This window comes from Engraulis encrasicolus, chromosome 3 (genome assembly GCF_034702125.1).
Source record: "Engraulis encrasicolus isolate BLACKSEA-1 chromosome 3, IST_EnEncr_1.0, whole genome shotgun sequence".
NCBI classification, from domain to species: domain Eukaryota; kingdom Metazoa; phylum Chordata; class Actinopteri; order Clupeiformes; family Engraulidae; genus Engraulis; species Engraulis encrasicolus.
In genome coordinates, this window is record NC_085859.1 from 21,825,757 (window position 1) to 21,845,362 (window position 19,606).

The following is a 19,606-nucleotide window of genomic DNA, read 5'->3' on the forward strand; positions in this document are numbered from 1 at the left end:
TTCGCTTGCCATCGCTTGCCTTCGCCTCTCTCATAGGAATGAATGGCAAAGTTCGCAAATTCGCGTGTATGTGTCCCTACCGTGAGCCCTCAACATAACACGACACAGACCTGAACGCATAGTGCTGCTTCAGTCATGAAGGTGAATGGAGGGGTAACAACCTGAGAAACAGGTGCATTCATAAGGTCGGTCAATAGAATGTGTAGAGCTATGACCATGACAGGAGGAGGAGGAATGAGATACCCAAAGCATGAGACATACTGCTGCAAACTCGTGCTGAAAATGAAAGAAAATGCAGAGCAGTCAGTCATGAGACCTTCCTGGCACTTGCAGCCAGAACACTTGTTCACCTAACAAAAATAAACTCCTTGGGTGAACATCGCTTTGCTCTTGCATCAGGTTGGACGCCAGCCTTTGACTTAGCTGTTCCAGAACAAATTTTTGACAAATACCAGATTAAGTTCCGGGAATAAGAGCGCAAGCACGTGGTGGACTGATTTTGTTTGTTGATACTTTGGCCAACGCCAAATATGGGCCCATGCGGCCTGCAGGCAGGAAGGAAGGAGGAACTTGAATTGAATTGAAGTGCGACGCACAGCCACCACAGCACGCCACGAGTTCTCTGTAAACAAGAGACAGACATGCCTCTGACGAGTCTGACTAGCCTGGTCTACTGTGACATGTGCACGCCCTCCTGATTCGGTCAGCTCGGTCAGTGAGATCTCATAATGATCTCCAGGGAAACGAGCTGCAGCATAGCAGTGTCAGTGAGTGCGTCTTAATATGCGACCTTGCCTCCTCCACTTGCCTATCGTCATGATGACATCACTGACAACAGCATTATATTTCAATATCTTGCAAAAGCTCAAATGTAGAGTCTCATTTGCAATTGGGATGGTGAATGAAAAACAGTCCCTCAAAAGTTGTTGTGGCTAGGCTGACAGCTGGGAAACTTTAACGTTTTCTCCACGGAGGAGGGGCCAGGAGGCGGGACGAGGAGACAAGCGCAAGTGGAGGAGGCAAGGTCGCATATTAAGACACACTCCCGGTCAGGGGGGAAGGAGGGAGGGAGGGAGGGAGGGAGGCCCACATGGGGTGGAGGCGTGGAAGCAGGTTATTGGTGTAACCCCGAGACATGCCTCACATTCCACCCCTACCTTCGCATAGGGGCTAACTAAAACAAACCCACACCCCAAGCAGAACAGTTGCGGACTCACGGAGAGGACCCATACACACACAAGCATGTACAAAGTGGGGTTCAAGTTGATTTCTTTCCCCCCTTTTTTGGTATTACTCGTCTTTTGTTTTTCCTTCAAATTTGCTGATTCTCGCTTGTAACATCTGAAATAAAATCATCATCATCATGCATACATAAGCTACACACACACAAGCAGAGAGGGTTAGGCAACACACACACACACACACCAGTAGAGACTACAGAGACGATTAGGCTATCTGAAAAAGGAGGACAGGTTTCTTTGACCCACTTTTCCCAATAAAATCCCTCTCACGTTATTCCACTCGGCTGTCTCCTTTCACCCCCGACGCAAGCGGAGAAGGCCCCCGGAGAGCTGGGATGATGGTTGCTCATGCAAACCAGGCCTCTGAGAACAAAAGGGAACCAATGAGGATGACCGGTCCCCACTGCAGAGCAGAGCAGAGCAGAGCAGAGCAGAGCACCTCACGCACAAAGCAAGGCAGAAGGGCACTCGGCCTTCAGGGACTGCTACTGCTGCCACAGAACAGAACTGCAGCACGCACGCACACGCACACACGCACGGACACGCACACACTTTGGCATTCCTACAGTATTGTCAGACGGATCAATTTTGCATGAAAAATGAAAATTATGCAAGTGTAAACAGACAATGAATTCCTCCTTCTCTTCTTCACATTTTGCAAAATGATTGCAGTGTGTGTGCAACGTGCCTGTTGTTACCAGGTGTGATTTGAGAAATGCTAGAGGTAACTTTATCAAACCGAGAAGAAATGAGACAATGCGTTACGGATTCTCCATATTATGAATTGCCAAACTGCTTTCCGATTGGCACTGCAAGAGTTCAGCTTTCTAATAGCAGGCGGGTCAAAGACGAGACAACTTTTTTTTTGTATATGTGAGATACTATGCACGTCATGCAAAGGGGGAAACGGACACCTTGTGACGTGCTCTGCACCTCTGCAGCCACTGGCCTTAGCACTTCCAGCACGCCTCAGCCTGTGACGTCTGGTGTCATATTGCCAGGCACTCTTGTCACGTCTGTAGCCACAGCTGTCTACTCGTGTCCCTCAGACCAGGGGGACCGGTGGTGAACATCAAACCTGCACACACACACACACACACACACACACCCACACACACACACACACACACACACACACACACACACACACACACACACACACACACACACACACACACACACACACACACCCACACACCCACACACACACACGCCACACCGCAAAGACAGAACGGACATGACTCGATCCGTCGACTAAACAACTGACACAGCAGAGCGAATAATAAAAAAGGGCATCGAGATATGAAGTCAGAATCGGCAGGATTTACAAAACTGAAAGCCATTCAGCTTAACTGTCCTGAAATGTGAACACAGGCGAGGGAGGGATATTGGATTTCACTGATCTGGCAGAAAGGGGGTCATCCTATACAGTGCAGCAGCTACTTCCCTCTCTTCGACAGGGTGACCCTTCTCTTTCCAGCGCTTTCCTTTCTTCACAGTACTGCTAGCTCGGAATGCCTTGGCCTTGCAACAGCTTTGACATTCTGTAGTACAGTACTTCACAAAACTGCCTTCTCTCACATTCTCTCTCTCTAACACGTCCTGAAATCTCTTTTCTGTTCAGCGCGTTTCTTCACCCACCTCTTATCTCACACAGCCTCAGGCAAATGAATCCATTTTGCCCGCCTGGCTTTTCTTTCGCCTGTTCACGGCACTTTTCAGGAAGAAAGAAAAACATCCCATCACAAGATTGCTCTTCTGTGTAAACTGTCAACTCTGCCGAATGGTTTAAAATATGGAGAAGGAGAGGACAAGAAGGCATATTATTGTAAATGAGAGAGAAAACAGGATTAAGATCTCAGTCTAGGCCAGAAAATGGTAGTGGATGGCAGCCAGGCACTGAGGACAAAACTCTGTGAAGCTGATGAAAACAGGGGAACAGAAAGCTGAACTGCGCAGGTGCTTCTCGGCACTTCATTCACTGTTGAAACAAAGTATTTATGCCAGTTCAAATCACCTTCAGGCCAAAGCAAACAGCAGGGCAACACACCTGGTCCTAAAACGATTTAAAGTTAAGCCATAACTTAATATCAACAACTTGCATATCAAAAATAACAGAAAACACAGACCCCAGTGGTTCGGGTGTTTTCAAAAGTTAATTTTAGTATGGTATATATAAATACTGTGCACTGGGTCTAGGGCCCAAATGTTTTAGGCTACCTCATGAACATTCATGGGAAGTTTGCTTGCCAACAAATTAAATTGACTAGCTGACACCATGCTGTGTACATAGGTTTTGGTGGCAATCTTTGGCTAGCACAAGTGATGTAGTCAACACCGCATAGTCCGAAACCAAGACATTACCAAGACCAGAGGGTATCAGCACCAGGATCATGTCAGACCAGTCAAGACCAAGAACAATATAGCACTAGAGATGAAGAACAAAAGCACCATAGTGAGGCTCAGCTATATAGCCCAAAATCTACATGGTTTGATTAAAACTAGACAAAATCCACCACAATACTCCTTTATTAGCCCCACATTACGTAGGTGTTGTGTTAGCATGAGTGGCTTGGTTTATTCAAATATAATGCTCACACTACCATGGACTTGTCAGTACCTGAGATTTTTTCCTCCCTTCAGCCTTTTCCGAGATCCTGGCCATTGTAATGGGGGCAGGGGTTTGTTTACATTTAACAGGGTTCCCACTCTAATTTAGATATAAAATTCCATGATTTCCATGACTTTCCAGACCCAAAAACAGAATTTCCATGACCACTTCCGTACAAAAAGTGTTTTTAAAAGTGTGAAAACTGAATATTATCTTCACCCCTAGAGCCGACGCCGAGCCACTGGCAGACTTCAGAGGGCTCATTGCATTCTAGAATGTTGCACATAACAGTGCGAAACCAAACCATCTCTGGCGAAGCCTTTTAGTGTAACCAGTAAGAAACAATTTCATACACCAAAAAAAAAGTTTCGGCTTTTACACATCAGTTAAGAAAATTCCATGATATTCCATGACTGTGCATGCAAAATGGTAAAATTCCATGACTTTCCATGACTGGAAAAACTTTTATGAAATTCCATGATATTCCAGAAATTCCATGACCCGTGGGAACCCTGATTAAAAAAAAAAAACATCTTGATTTATTCCTAAAAACATTCAAAAAGGTTACACAACATCAGCAGACAACCAACAACTACCTTTTGGGAAAATATTTGGAGTATGCCTATGTTAAGATTTTTTCAAATGTAAACAAAGGCTTCCCCATTAGAATAGTTCATATCTTGGAAAGAGCTGAGCCAAAAATGCAGCATCCACGCACATCCATCCATGCAGCCAAAAATGCAGCATCACTGGGTACTGACAAGTCAAGGGTAGCGTGACCAATACAACAGCATATTGAAATTGGCAGGAGTGCTCCTTTAATAACATATCCTTACAGGTCCAAACCTAGTCGTCAGGAAGCCCTGATGGTCTTGCAGTGAAAGCCAGTCCTGCTGCTCTGCATCAAGGGGAGGATGTGGTCTCACATCTCCCCTGCGCTCCTGATAAGCCAGTAGTCCTTTCAACTCCTCGTAAAGCTTGGCAGCCATTGTCCAGCAAGGGTTCACAGAAGGGGGAATAGAATATCCTGGATAAAAAGAGGAATATAACTAGGCTATCCACGCCAAGTTAAACAACTTCTTTCAGCCCATGCTTATCCTCATCATAGCTGGCTTAGCTGTGTTCATATAAATACACAGGCCAGAATAATAAACAAACAATACCAACATGCACACACACGCGCACACACACACAAAGAAACCAAGTTGATAAATCTGATCTCTTTTTTTCAGCTGAGGATTAAGGAAGGCCTGCCACTGCATAGACTCTCATCTTCTGCTGATCAAGTCACTGTAGCAGCTAGGGCTGTAACGATACACTAAACTCACGATTTGGTTTGTATCACGATTTTTGACCAAAGGTTCGATACACCCCACGATTTCACATTTGCCAATGTAATAAAATAAAATTATGAATATAACTATGACAGATTGTAGGTAGAATTAGAGGCTAAAAATAGTTTCAAAAAGTTTAAATATAATAATGACTATGATTTGAAGCTTGGAAGCACCATCACTTCATATCATGTGGTAGTTTTCTGGACAGATGGGTGTCAAAACTTTGAAAGGGTGAATCATGATACTGCCTCCTTGTATCACGATACAGTATTGTGAGTCTCGGTTCGGTACAATATTGTTACAACCCTAGTAGCAGCCTAACGTTGGCAACTGGCATATCTGCATCACATCTCCTACAGAGCAGCGAAGAACACACCCCCATCTCAGTACACCTCCTGCAATGACGCTGTAACAGCCTGTCAGGTACCCAGCGATTTGCTCCTCAGCCTGTCAGGCATCACAGTTACTGATCGGATCACGTCACTTTTATCATGCAGTACAAATCACAGCACACAAGCAAGGGCAGGCCTAGAGGTTAGGGAATTTATCTTGAAACCAGAGGGTTGCGAGTTCAAATCCCACCTTTACCAGTTGGAAGAATGTGCATGATCTGCCAACACCTTCATCCACAGCTGCAGGGCCCTTGAGCAAGGCAACTTACCCCATATTGCTCCACTGACCAATACCCTGAAACTTGCCTAAATAGCTGTAAGGTTAAGTCATATAAAAAACGCCCACTAGATGAAAACAATGTAGTTAAACCAAAGATTTCAGCTGCCTTTTTACCATCTCTGATTAAGCTTAAACTGACACTTGGGAGGTGTGCCGTAGTAGTGCCATTAATGACACGCCCAAATACACATAAAGCCAAGTCAAGGACATGCCAAGTCCCTACTTCCACCCACAGTGCCAGAGCTGAGGTGAGAAGTATCCAGTCTCCTGGATACACAGACAGGGCAGACATCATTAGAGCATAAACAACACACCAGGAGGCTACGAGGCAAAGCTGATTAGCGTACAGCAAATCTGCATTCACTCACCTGCTAAGCACACCATTACTACTACTACACACACACACTAAACAGACACACAGTTTATCAACAAAGTTCACCCACAGACCTCTCCGGTCAATTTCACAAGGAGCTGGTCTCACCGTTTCATTTAAAAAAATATAAAATACAGAAATGGAGAAATATAGCGCTGGGTTGTCAAAGGCACAAAGTTGGGGCTTATACAAAGCAGATTTCAGATGACACCAAAACTAGGGCAGCAGCACATAATAAGTTAGTTAGACAGACAGAAAAGGGAAAGGAAGCATTTTACAAGTCCCCACCAGCAATGTGGTAACAAAGTGAGAGATGACAGCAAAACTACTATGCGTACTGGCATTAAAAATCTGCTGACATGCAGCATGGTCAAACGACATCCTCTTTAGAGGAAAATGTGTTCAGGGGCCCAAGAAAATACAGAGTCGGCCAAACGCTGAGGCGATTAAACAACACATTTCCTGAAATCTTTAAAACTGGACATTGCCAATCATATGCGGTAGGTGACGAGATACACAAGAAACAATTAGCAACATTATGCTTAACACCACCAAGATAATATCTAGGCTTCTTCCAGACACGCACAGAAACATTACTTTATTGACAATGTTGAACAAGAGAAGAACTTCTGCTGATATTTCTGCAGGGGTGTTTCTGTTTCACAGGCAAACTGAAAGAGTGGATCTGTGTGGTTAGTTAGAGGCCTGGTTGGCTGTGGTTTGTGGCCAAGCCTCACAAGGCCCTGGGTATCAAGAACGAGAGCAAAAGAAAAAGCGAGAGAGCAATGGAGAGTGCCAGAGCAGAGCGCGCACGCCCGAGAAAGAGACGGTCGGAGCAGAGCCAAGGCACCTCAGAGCAGGCAGGCCTGGCACTATTAGCCACACACTGCAGGGCCCCTCGGTTACTGGGGACTGGCTTGGCGCTCTCCTCCCTCTGGGAAATTATTAAACACAGCCAGCTGGTGCTGCTTCACAAACACGGCCCAGGGAGCTAGCAGGCTAGTGGCTAACTGCTGAAAGAGTGGTGGGTCAGAGAGCAAACAGGAAAAGGTCACTTTTGGGTGCCTCACAATGGCCTCGACTGCCAGCTCAGCGGGACAGGCCGAAAGCACAAAGATGGCTGCAGAATAATGCAAAAAAAAAAGCATGTCTCAATTCAACAATAGTCTTCCATCCAAAGAATATGCGACTCATTTCAAGGCATAAGTTCCCCTAACATGCATATTGTTTGAACATCTCCTCCTGTCCTTGATTTACTTAGATATTGTGAACACTGACATAGAAAGGTGTTCATGTTGAAAAGAAGCATGTAATTGAAAGGGTAAAAAAACAGTGTTTAAACTCACGTTTAATCATGAGGGATAAAACATGATCATAAAACAGGTTTCTGGTCTGCATGTGTCTTTTTCCAGGCAAGGATTTGAGATCTAATCAGACCAATTTTGAAGCTAAGTAATGCAATTGTTGCAATGCTCCAATTTGATGAAGAGCTGCTTTAGAACCACGCACATTGAACAACAGTGAACAATGCACCCTTTAGTCTTAACTTAAGCCAACATTGTACAATCACTGTAAACTGGCAACATCAGGTAGAATAGAGCATTTTTGGACTGCAATGGTACTGAATTTTAAAAATCAGAAAAAATCTTTTCATGGGAAGATTCATTTCAACCTCGCAAGGAGTATGGAGAGGGATATCATACACTGGCCTTTGGAAGAGATACACAACAAACCCTTGTGTTGGTGGACAACGGTCTCGTCAGTGACACAGATCCCAAACATATTGAAGACTGAAAAAAGGACAACAAATGACACTGGGTAACTTGAGAGGCTGGCACAGTGACCTACTCAAGTCGTAGTGGCTCATTTTGCATCTAAAGGGAAGACTTCTCTGAATTATTAAATGGGGATCGTCACACACACACACACACACACACACACACACACACACACAAGCCCAGTGTCCACCTCCTCCAGTACATTCCCATGCAAAACCACATTCCAGCACAGATACTACTGGCGCTGTGACGTCAGAGAAAGAGATGTGGGTGCCCCATGATGTGATGTGATGTAATGAGGACACTGTATCAAGACAGCAGTGACTTGGGCAGCCCTTAATACACTGTGGTACTCGGCGCGCATGTCCTGAGTGAACGCATGGTCTGCACGCAGGGTCTGGATGGACGTGATGAACATGAGCAAGTGTTTACATGTAGGCCTGTTGGTACCCTCCACATGGCCTCATCTTTCCCATTAAGGGTATGCCATGACATAAGGGTGTAATACGCCCAATGTTACCGAAAGGCAAAAACAATAGGCATTTGAAAGACATGATCAATCCAGCAGGCAAAGCTCCGGAAATGAGACCAACAATTGAAGCAAGTACAGTCAGAACTGGCTTCATACACAGTAATAGCTGTTTAATTTCAAGCAAAGGGAAAGAAAGGCACATATAGCTGACTAAAATATGAAATACCGGTATGCTAGACTGTCACCAAAAGGAGAAGTTGGGAAAATGCTACACAGATCAAGTCAAACAGTGGCATGCAAAACTAGGACATGGCTTCGGTTCCTCATTATGTGACTTCAAATCTGTTTTCAAGATCCAGTACCACACACAAACACGCATCCTTGAAGAGCAAGATCAGGCGTTGCTGCCCAGCTTAGCACTCAGGCTCAAGAGAAGGAAAACTACTGCTGTGCTGACAGACAGTGGAGCACCACAAACACCAACTGCACAGCAGATACATGTCTGAGTCTTTGAGTTACCACGTTGGCTACTCGAGTTTAGGTCAAGTCTGTCCGACGGTCAAGCTGATTTAGAGCTGTCTTTGTACAAGCATGACAGGTGCAAACTGTTAAATTTAGTCTGGGAATATTAAAATTAGTGCTGATATGGACAGTTCAAATGAGACGCTAGCTAGCAACACGTCCACTGGTTTAGCTGTACGAGAGCCTTGGTTTCAACCACGAAATCTCCAATAACAAAGTTATTCTCTAGTTCTAGTCTTACATGGCATACGAAAGGGGCACTTTCCCAAGGGCACTTTTGCCTCGAGTGAAAAGGAAACGGGAAGCGAGTCACCGGTTGCTGTAAACGTATGGCGCAATGCTGCTGGTGAGGTGGCACATCTGGATGTCATTCCATACTATCGCAAGCGCTCTAAAACAACCGTGAGCTAGGGCAGGCTAGCTATTAACTTTCGGTTACATTGAACCTAATCAACTTTTTAAAACACTGAACCCTCACCTGCGCTTCGAAGGCTACGTCAGCCAGCCAAGTTGGCATAGAACTAACCTAATGACGAACCCGCATTTTACCAACTAGCCAACAACTACAAGCTCATGTCGTAGGTCAAATTTGGAAGTTATTTCAAGCAGTCTAGTCAGAATCCAAACACACCCATCATCCCTTCACAAAGTAATCAAAACAACATAATGGTATCACGGCTGTAGGCTACTGTGTTAGCTCGCATCAAGTCAAGAGAAAAGTAATGTTATCAGACAGCGAATAACTTACCAAAATGTTGGCAAAGGAAACGCTGACTTCAACCTTGTCACATGTCACACAAGTTGTGATTAAGTTCTACATCTGGATCAATCGGATTGCCAGATTTAATGTCTTCAACCCAGTTGGAAACAACAGATGACCATACAGGAACAGAAAAGATATCCTCCTAACTTTAGGATTCAGTTACCAGAAACAATATCCTGTTATTCTTTTCCAAAACAAGAGGGAATTCCACAGGTCTGAAGTGACGAGGTTCCGCAATGTCAGAGCTGGCAGGCTGAGCTACGCTCACAGCCTGACCAAAAAACTAGCTGTGAGGCTAGTGGTAACGTTTACGTTAATTAGCCTAGTCGTCCAAGTTTGGCGGTTCGAGTCACCTTTGGGCTAAAGTCTAAATAAGGGAAAGCCGCTGCACATTTTTGTGTTGCTAATGCGTCAATTCTCAACAATGAAACGCATCAAATATAGCACTATCCAGTGAACCTTCATCAGCAGAGAAAATTAAGAGGGTTAGCTAACGTCGTTATCCTACACCTTCGCGGGCTCATATCAGTTCCGACCGTTTACTAACTCAGGTACCACCACCAAGGGCATGCAAACAACTGGGTATTATTGGAAAAATAGAACGCAGTGTCCCTTACCTGTGGACGGTACAGTAGAGTCTCCACGTTGCCTTGTGAATACCGGGTATAATACCGGTGTAGCAGGTCCCTACTCTTTCTTATGGCACTAGACAGTGCTGCTGCCTGCCTGCCTGCCTGCAACCGGGCGTTCACTGAAGCGAAGTCCACTATGAATTACGTGCTTACGTCACTGATCAGATCCCTCTCGCTTCATTACTTGCAGAATATTTTCATTGCGTTCCATTAATTGTAATTCCATTGTTTTTCCTTCTTCAATAAGGTGTTAGTCAGATGAAAGGCAGAGGGAACTGCTACTGCTTACTACCATCATTCCAAGCGAGACAGTTCACGTGGCATGAGGGGCACTGCCCACCAGTGTGGCGCATGGTGTCTAATCGCATAATGATAAACCTATGCATGAAACAAATAGAAAAGGCCAGTGCAACCATGCCAGCAGGCAGGGTGGATGCTTTCGTTTAATTTAACCTACAGCTCCAGGCCTTTTTATTAGAATACCATGAAAAAGTGTATTTATTTCCATTATTCCATCAATAATGTTAAACTGTCATGGATTGTAGATTCATGGCCCAGTTTTTTAACTATTCCAATCATTATTTTTTTTCTTTTTATATACGTTGGCCTTCCAGCTCAAAAAACCATGAATTGGGGAATTCCCATTATTAGAATATTGTTATAAAATCACATTTTTCTTCATCAAAATTCAGGTCACATTAAATCAGTTGAAATTTGGTGCTTTCTACATAACATGCAATGGTCAATACTTGGTTAGTTCATTCTCTGTCTTCATAATGGCCATGATGTGTTTAACATTGAAGTCAATGGCAAAAACAGTGCATGGGAGTTATGGAAGCCCAGATATCCTTGATGCTTTGCCGTCAGCTGTTCTTGTTTGTTGACCTGGTACCCCACACTTCACTCTTCAATATACCCTGTAGATTTCCATGCCACGTTTTGGCGCTAACTAACAGAGAGAGTCCTAACCAAGTATTGACCATTGCATGTTATGTAGAAAGTACCAAATTTCAACTGATTTAATGTGACCCGAATTTTGATGAAGAAAAATGTGATTTTATAACAATATTCTAATAATGCGAATTCCCCAATTCATGGGTTTTTTGAGCTGGAAGGCCAACGTATATAAAAAGAAAAAAAATAATGATTTGAATAGTTAAAAAACTGGGCCATGAATCTACAATCCATGACAGTTTAACATTATTGATGGAATTATGGAAATAAATCAACTTTTTCATGGTATTCTAATAAAAAGGCCTGGAGCTGTATCTATCAGGGTTGGAAAATAGTTCATCATTCCCCTGTTATATTTATTCCCAAATAATCATGTTGGGTGTGATTTTGAGAGTTCAATTAACACACTGAACAGTGAGCACCCACACTACCACCCTAAATTACCAAAATGTGCATCACTTGCAATGATTTGAATGCCTAAAAGCTATTTTCTCAATTTACCTTTCTGCATGCAAGCTTGAGGTAAATCAACGTTCTCAGAAATCTCCCCTCCGAAAGCAATGCAGCTGACATGGTCCTAAACTACACTCAATCAAAATGTCTTCATTCACACATATGAACAATAGATTAAGTATGTTACTGCCTTTAGGAGTATGATTGGCCAACTAGATTATCAGAGTTCTTGCAGGTCTGGTCACTGGTAGCCTTGTGCATGCCAGCACGTCAGGGTAATCATAGAGAAAAAGAAAAAAACGAACAGAAGGGAAACATACCTCAATACAAAGCTTTCCAGGAGACCCAGAATAATGTTCATAATAATTACATTATAATTATAATCACCAAAGGTGAAAAGAGATAGCCTGGCTCTCGCTGACGGTGCGTGTGTGTAGCTCTGGAGCCCCCTGGTGGAGAGCTGTGGAGAGCTACAATAGATACCCCAGCATACTATGAAACACTGGGACCATGTATTCAAATATGAGGAAATGGCTACATCTTCTGGTTGAGAGAGTTAAATGCACTCGACACGAGAGGCATTCCTAAATAAACATGGTGTTCTCAATTCAAAGGGACATCAAGTGCCCCAGTGTGTGTATACAGGATGTGTAAACATATGACTAACCTTTACCTACATATGAAAGCCATGTGGGGATCTCTCTGGTATGATTAGTAGCACTCACTTATTTGTGCAATAAAAGTTGGTTTCTATTGCCCTCTTGCAGCCTGATCTCCAGACTTCCGTGCTCCTGGACACGGATGTTAAGTACACAAAATTCGTGTCCAGGAGCATGGATTTTGCAAAAATTCCGTGCTCCTGGACACAGAACTGTTTTGCATGATGGGCACACGGAAGTGCTTTCTATATTCCCACAGCACTGTGTGAAGTTGTGCCCTGACCAGAACATTCCCTAACCTTGTTGTGACCAGTTTTCATTCTTGTCATAATAACGTGCTTCATTACTCAGACCGAATCCACCGCTACTGCAGTTTCACTAAGTTAGGCATTGGTCCCTAGCCTGGGCAAATACAGAGGATGGCGTCGCGAGGCTAATTGGTCCCCACTTTCAGTATAAAAAGGGATCCCTCAATGTATGTCAATAAATTACACATAGGCTTGAGGTTGACAAAAAAATAACCAAAAGGTGCCTGACAGCCCATTCTCTTACTTTGTTGTGGGCCTGAGCTCATCTTAGACTGGCTCTTGATGTGACATTACATGACAGAAATTAGTTGTGGGTGTTTTTATCTGAACAACCAAACCTATATCATTTGTTCAGATAAAAACACCCACAACTAATTTCTGTCATCCATAAGGTTGCCATGTTAACAAGAGTAACTAAATTGCAGATGGGCAAGGTTGAAAGTTGTCAGTTCAGAGATACAAATACCAAAAGGGGTTACATTGGGCCAGGGATGTCACAATGCGGTACCAAACACCTTTTCCCACACTTATCAGGGACCAAGCTCCAATGTAACACCTGCTAATATAGCCAATATCAGCATACACTTTACAATACTATAGTGACTTTTGGGATGATCGCCTATTTGGAGTATGTTAAGATGTTTCAAACAGTGTGTAAACAAACTCTTAACACCACTAGCTGGCTGTACTCGCGAAAATGGCTGAACATGCAACAACAAAAAGCCACATCTTTGTGTACGAACATGTGAAGATAAAGTGACTTGACCAACTGCATGTTGAAATTGGCTGGACTATGCACTGAGCAATGTATCCTCAACCCAATTAAAAAAGGTACTACAGTGCAATAATAGATTCTAGGTTGATTCTGTAGTGTGTAGGACATCACATTCAGGAACATACAACCCAATACATTATGAAAATGCGCAAAAACCTTCCTATACAAGGGCAAGTTGACCATGTCATTGCTTCAAAAATCACTAACTCATTTATTAAGACATACATGGATATTAAAACTGTACATCATTACATTAGGGATGGATAGCCTTCAGGTTTTATTTTTAAACTTATAGAAATCGTGAATGAGTCTACAATGGGGACAGTTGGGTGCCCTGAGGTCTAGATAAAAGCAATGGTGTGACTTAATTGGACGGTTTGACTTTGCATGTGGAAGACCAAACCTGCCAAACGTGATGCCTTCATGGGCACACCTCTTTGCACTCTATGTAGAAGAGATGTCTGACCCCATACCCTGAAACAAGAACAACACTTCTGTCTTAGTAGAAGTGTGAGGAAGATCCTAAAATCTGTAGAAAGGAATAATTTATCGAAGCAATTTAAAAAATATATCTTACATGGTCTTGATTGCATACAGTTCTGCCCCACATTTAAGTATCAATATGTATAGTTACTGCTTGAAATTGAGGTCTCTTTCTTTAAATTGAATCAAAACGTATGAAAAGTCAGCGTATAAAATCTAAAAGACCTAAAAGAAGGGACTGTTTACGCTCCTGTGTGTGATAACAGGTATCTGGGGACAATGGACAAAAAAGTATGTTAAAACAGTGGTGGAAGAAAAAAAAGTTGAACTTGACAAAAAAAGAATGATCAAATCAGTCATGAATTGAAGTTGAGAATACTAGACAGACATCTGAAACCCCTCCAACATTTTAAAATTGCCAAAAACAGGTCAAAATGGGAAAACTGGGAGTAAATATCACAATGCCTCTGTTGTAGACCTGAAACATTAACTGGTCCCCGTGCACTCAAAAATACAGTAATTCAAAAAAAATGAATTTAAAAAAAGGTGCACCACAAAGTTCCAGACACATTTTCAGAACAAGAGATCGAGTTCAACTGAAAATCAAAGAGACATTGTCTAATTCAAGCTGAAGTCAATCCATCGTTCTTTCAACACCTAATCAGCCTTTTCACTTTTTGACCTTCGCCTGATTACGAGGAGAATCCTTGAGTAAGTCCCGTATCCTCAGGTAGGTTCCTGTGGCCTCAGCGACCTCTGTGAACTCTGGCGTGTCCTCGAAGGGGACGATTCCAGCCTGGAACCTGCTGCGGTCAGGGACATGCTCTGCCGCTGGAGTGTCTGGCTCCTCCACTTCGTCAGAGGCCTTTTCGGCCGTGGTCTGTGGAGCCGCAACATCTTTACCTCCCTCTTCATCATCATCATCATCATTAAACATCTCAATGATGTCCAAAGACGTATTCACCATAATGATCTGTTTGGCACTGGGCTCTTTCACTTCACTGGATTTCTGGGGTTTAGTGACTGCAACTTCTTCAGGAGAGGCAGGGGTGTCTGCAGGCATATCGGGTGAGGCAGGGCTATCTGAAATTTCGATAACCTCAGGGCTCTGTTTAGCACTGGCCGCTTTACCTTTCCTTCCCTTCTTGCCTTTTTTAGTGGTCTTCACTTCCTCGGGTGAGGCTGGGGTATCTGCTGGTGCATCGGGCGAGGCAGGGCTGTCTTCAACTTCCATAACCTCAGCGCTCTGTTCAGCACTAGATTCTTTGACTTTACTTGCTTTCTTGCCTTTCTTAGCGATTGTGCTTTCTTCGGGCGAGGCAGGTGTGTCCGCAGCAGGCATGTCTGGTGACGCAGGGGTGTCGGCAGGCTGATCAGGGGAGGCAGGGGTGCCATTGCCATTACGGCTGGATGCCTTCCCAGTGCCTTCCTCATCCTCCATCTCTACATCTGGCCTGGCCGGGGTGGAGACGCTGGGAGAGCTGGCGACGGGGGTCCCTGTGGGGGGCGTCTCTGAGTCGCTGTTGGTGTCCGCCTTCTCCAGAGCAGCCCAGAGAAGACGCTGCTGCTCCTCCAGCTCCTCCAGGGTCAGCCCGTCCTCAGAGCCCTCCCTGTCCACCGCTGGGGAGCCGTAAGCGGGCGGAGTGCCTTTGGGCAGGGGTGGAGGGGTGGGTGTGACTGGTGGAGTGCCAGGGGGAAGCGGTGGCGGGCTACTGAAATAGGGCGAGTTGGGCGGCAGTGGGGGCTGGAACTTGAATCCTGGAGAACCCTGGTCTATGGAACGAAAAGAAAGACTAGCAAGTATTAGGCACCTTCATCTGCACAATATTTTGGGCAGTTGTGCGAGCTGTGTATTAACCATTACGTGTGCAAAATCTAGTACATGAACATTTCAAGAACAAAATGGATAGAAATGAAGGAGAAACCAAAAAGAATGCTTATGCATTTCACCTGAAGAGTCAAGATCCATATCCGAACACCTGGATGAATCTGGATTGGACCGCCGCTTCTTTGACTCTCGTGGAGTTGACTCAGATTCGTGGCGTCTCTTACTTCCTGATCCAGGCTGGCATCGGAAAACAAAATGGATAGGTTATGAGGTGAGGAAACACAGAAAAAATTAGTTAGTATAAATAGGCAAGAATCATCAAAAAAATACATCCTCTTTACCCCTGGATAATTGGTGGAGAGAAAGGCGGCAAAATTTTGTTTCATGTGTTGGTGCTGCATTGGGATGGAGCCATATGCCCGGTATTCCTGCAAACAAACAAAGGGGGTTCACATTTTTGGGTTAAATAATGATTAATAAAGCATCCATTTTTTTTAGCATGACAAGATAACGTTTCAAACTCTTACATCTTTTATGTTAGCTGGCTGAACAACATTGAAGCCTGGGAAATCAACCAACTTTGAGACATCGTAGGAGATTTTATGGCCATGGCCATTTTCTTCCTCTGAAGCAGTGCTCGCTGTTTGAAGATGCAGAGAAACAGGTTTAGGAACAGACCATTTTAAAGTATGCACCAGGCATGGGGATTTTAGCACAGTGCATTACATACAAAGATTTTAAGTGCTCAAATCTAACAGCAAAGGGAGATATTTAGAAGAAAACAATGTGTAAAATGAAGGTAAAATTGTTTTAACTGCTTTTGATTAGTAAGTATAAAACCACCATCATGTAGTACTATACCATTTCCATCATATAATGCGAGTCCGGAATTCTCCTCCGCAGCTTCCTTAAGCCAGCCAGGGGGATAACCCAACTCCCTCATGCGATAGATGAAAGGTGGTAACTTGCTCGATGGTAACCCAAGCGCATCCAAGAGCTCTTGGCTGTTCCAGAAGTAAAAGGACACGAATATAACTAAGATACAGAGTCAATGATTACCTCAAATGCAGATACAAACAGATGGCATCAGAGGATTCGATTTTACCTGACTACACCCGGTTTGTATTTCTTAAAGCGTTCCTCCACTTCCTCAAAGTGATAACGCTGACTGCTGACGTTAGCAGCGTTGCCCTGAGAGAATTCTTTTCTCTTCTCATTGATGCGGTTCATATCCTTGGGCTGCAAGACAAGAAAATAAAATTCACAAATATAAAATAATCACTGACCAGGATTAAAATAATCACTGTCAAGGACCAGGACCCACTACTAGACAGTTGTAGTTCACAGTGCACACAAGGTTTGGGGTGCTTTCCCCCCCTTCAACATTCCTATCGCAAATAAGATAATGACCTTTGAGACTTTTGACGTTTTAAGATATTGGATACAACTTTGATCACCAATGGCACAGAGTCTCTCATCACAAGCAACAGAAAAGGATGGGAAGTAATAGTTGGGCTTGCACCCAACATCTTCCATAGGGGTGGGCGATATAAATCGTGAATCGTGATATTGAGTACAAGATCGTCTCGAATCTGCCAAAGTGAAGAAATCGTATAGATCGTCTTGCAGTGAGGATGTTAACTAGCAGTATAAAAGTGATGCTTACTTACTTGTGTTGTTGTCTTCACTTTTATTCTTAATCTTTACATTATTGTATTTCAATTGCTCACTTTATCAGTGTGTTAACATTTTATGAACTGCAAATTACAAACATATCAAAATTGATTTTTGTTGTTTTTATTTTTTGGATGGAAGATAGTGATAAAAAAAAATAAAAATAAAAAAAATCGAAATTGAAATTTCATGTTAAAAACTTGTGATACAACCTTTTTGCCATATCGCCCACCCCTAATCTTCCATATGTCTTCATGCAACTACGTCATACCTGGGGACAGTCTCTCAGCTGATGGCCCTCCTCGCCACAGTTAAAACAGGAAGGCTTTGCCCTGAGAAGAAGATTGCACACATCATAGCAGAAACAGTTCACCTCAACAAAACGAATATGAGGTTCGAGGTAGGATTGTAAGGAGTGGGGTGGACAAGCAGTACTCACCTTTTCTCCTTGACTTGAAGCTCCTGGCCATCTAACGTCATGACGCCAGTAAAGACTTGTGGGTATCTTTACAATAACACATTCAGGAAGTCTGTTCACATAGTTTGGGAGGGAGGTAAAAGGCATGAATAGAAAACACACAATAACATATCAAACAGAAAAGGACAAAGGCAACTATTCAGGCGTCTGAATATTGCTGCTGAGGTCGACTGTTCGTAAGGGAAATGTCCAGTGTCCCCAAACGACTGAAAAACCCAAAATGAAAACACGCCGTCTTGAGGATACTTTGGAACCTCCCATCCATCGGTGAGCTGGGGGTTGTCATTGAGCAGTGGTTGGCCAAGTTTGTCCAGACAGAAGCTTGTGAAGTACAGCACGCTCCCCACCACCTGCAAAGCCAACCAAACACATCTTGTCAGGTCCTCCTGTTCAAATATTCTGTAAAGGAGTGCAAGCATTTCCCCCACAGAAACAAAGTCACTCACACTGAAGGCTTCTTTGATTTTCTTGATGGCATCTGATGGAATATCCTTCTGGTCATGATCGAGACAAAAGCTTGAATTCTAAAAAAAGAAAGTGTCATTTTAGACAAGATAATACCCCTATGTGTACATAAACATGAATGATGTTTGGATCTCTCCTTGTACCTGGGGTGGGACATAGCAGGTTTGCTGGCCAGGGTTCTTCTCTTGCTGGTGTTTCAGAATAAGACTGCTGATACTCTCTTCAATGTCCTGTCGACACTCCCTGAAAAAAAAGGTTAATACATCAACCATACATTTCAATGGAGAGGCAATTGTACGATGCTGAGATGTGGGGCCACTCACTTAGATATGTTATTGTTTCCATACAGGATGTGAAGAAGAGGGCCGTCCACTCGTGTGTTGTCCACTTTTAAACCACTGTTGGTAGAGTTGGCGTGTTAGACTCTAGCAGGGAATTTGACAACCACACACACAGGAAACAAGAATGGAAAATTATACGTTACCTCGGCGGGGTCAACGTTTTTATTTTCCTCTTCAGTTCATCATGTGAATACACTGTTAAGGACAGCAACTGAGTTTCACAATATTCAAACATTTCCCATTTGTGCATTAGACCACGTCTCATACAAGGTCGTAGGCCTAATAACATTTCCCAGAAATTCAGCAATATATTTGTCAGGGGGGGGGAACCGTGTCGAAAGGGAAACTAAAACCAATATATCACAAATCCGCAAAACTCTATGATGGAATGATTTCCCTGACACGAGAAAAGTAGAACAATATCAATGAAAGAAAGCAACGTCGACATTCCGACCAATGAGTACATGAGCGGGGATATTTGATTTTTCAGAGGAAAGTGCTCACAGGCCATGGCTCAGAAGCAGCGGCAGCCTGCACTTCCCATTGTTATGAAAGGATATTCTCTGCGTTCAGACGCTCAATCGTCTCTTCATACTCTTCCAGCCTGTCCCGAAGCACTTGGAGTTCGTTTGGTTTGTCTTCATATATGTCAAATCTCAAGTGAGTTGCTACAGGCTTTTGCTCTTCGAGTTGCTCGAACAGCTCGCTGTCCCCAAAATCCACTTCAGCCATCTTGGTTTGTGGCTAACAGAGAGGTCAGAGGGCAAGACGTAGCCACGCAAATGCT

General features: G+C 43.6%; 2 protein-coding genes across 7 annotated transcripts in view; both read right to left on the reverse strand.

Moving 5' to 3' along the window:
• clip1a (CAP-GLY domain containing linker protein 1a) overlaps positions 1–10,742 on the reverse strand; it is a 63,940-nt gene extending 53,198 nt beyond the window's left edge. Inside the window, exons 1-2 of one of the 6 annotated variants that reach the window (XM_063194976.1) lie at positions 10,387–10,740; positions 2,156–2,319 (exon numbers count right to left, since the gene is read on the reverse strand). The gene's annotated coding sequence lies outside the window, so the exon portion shown is untranslated. The other 5 variants (XM_063194978.1, XM_063194975.1, XM_063194980.1 and 2 more) reach the window with 5 other exon arrangements.
• A 2,456-nt stretch (positions 10,743–13,198) lies between these two features.
• On the reverse strand, positions 13,199–19,556 carry zcchc8 (zinc finger, CCHC domain containing 8). Its single transcript, XM_063194981.1, has 14 exons — positions 19,378–19,556; positions 18,963–19,003; positions 18,802–18,876; positions 18,622–18,721; positions 18,460–18,537; positions 18,260–18,363; positions 17,975–18,040; positions 17,807–17,867; positions 16,967–17,100; positions 16,723–16,865; positions 16,389–16,501; positions 16,203–16,289; positions 15,984–16,098; positions 13,199–15,806 (listed from the first exon to the last, which is right to left on the reverse strand). The coding sequence occupies exons 1-14, from the start codon at positions 19,549–19,551 to the stop codon at positions 14,704–14,706; spliced, it is 2,394 nt and encodes a 797-aa protein (XP_063051051.1). The 5' UTR covers positions 19,552–19,556; the 3' UTR covers positions 13,199–14,703.
• Between the last annotated feature and the right edge of the window lie 50 nt (positions 19,557–19,606).

Coding starts and splice junctions, on each gene's coding strand:
- zcchc8 (XM_063194981.1), bottom strand. CDS start 19,551: ATGGCTGAAGTGGATTTTGGGGACAGCGAGCTGTTCGAGCAACTCGAA. Junction 18,722..18,801: donor GGAAACAATAACATATCTAA/GTGAGTGGCCCC, acceptor CTTTTTTTTCAG/GGAGTGTCGACAGGACATTG. Junction 18,041..18,259: donor GATGGATGGGAGGTTCCAAA/GTATCCTCAAGA, acceptor GTTATTGTAAAG/ATACCCACAAGTCTTTACTG.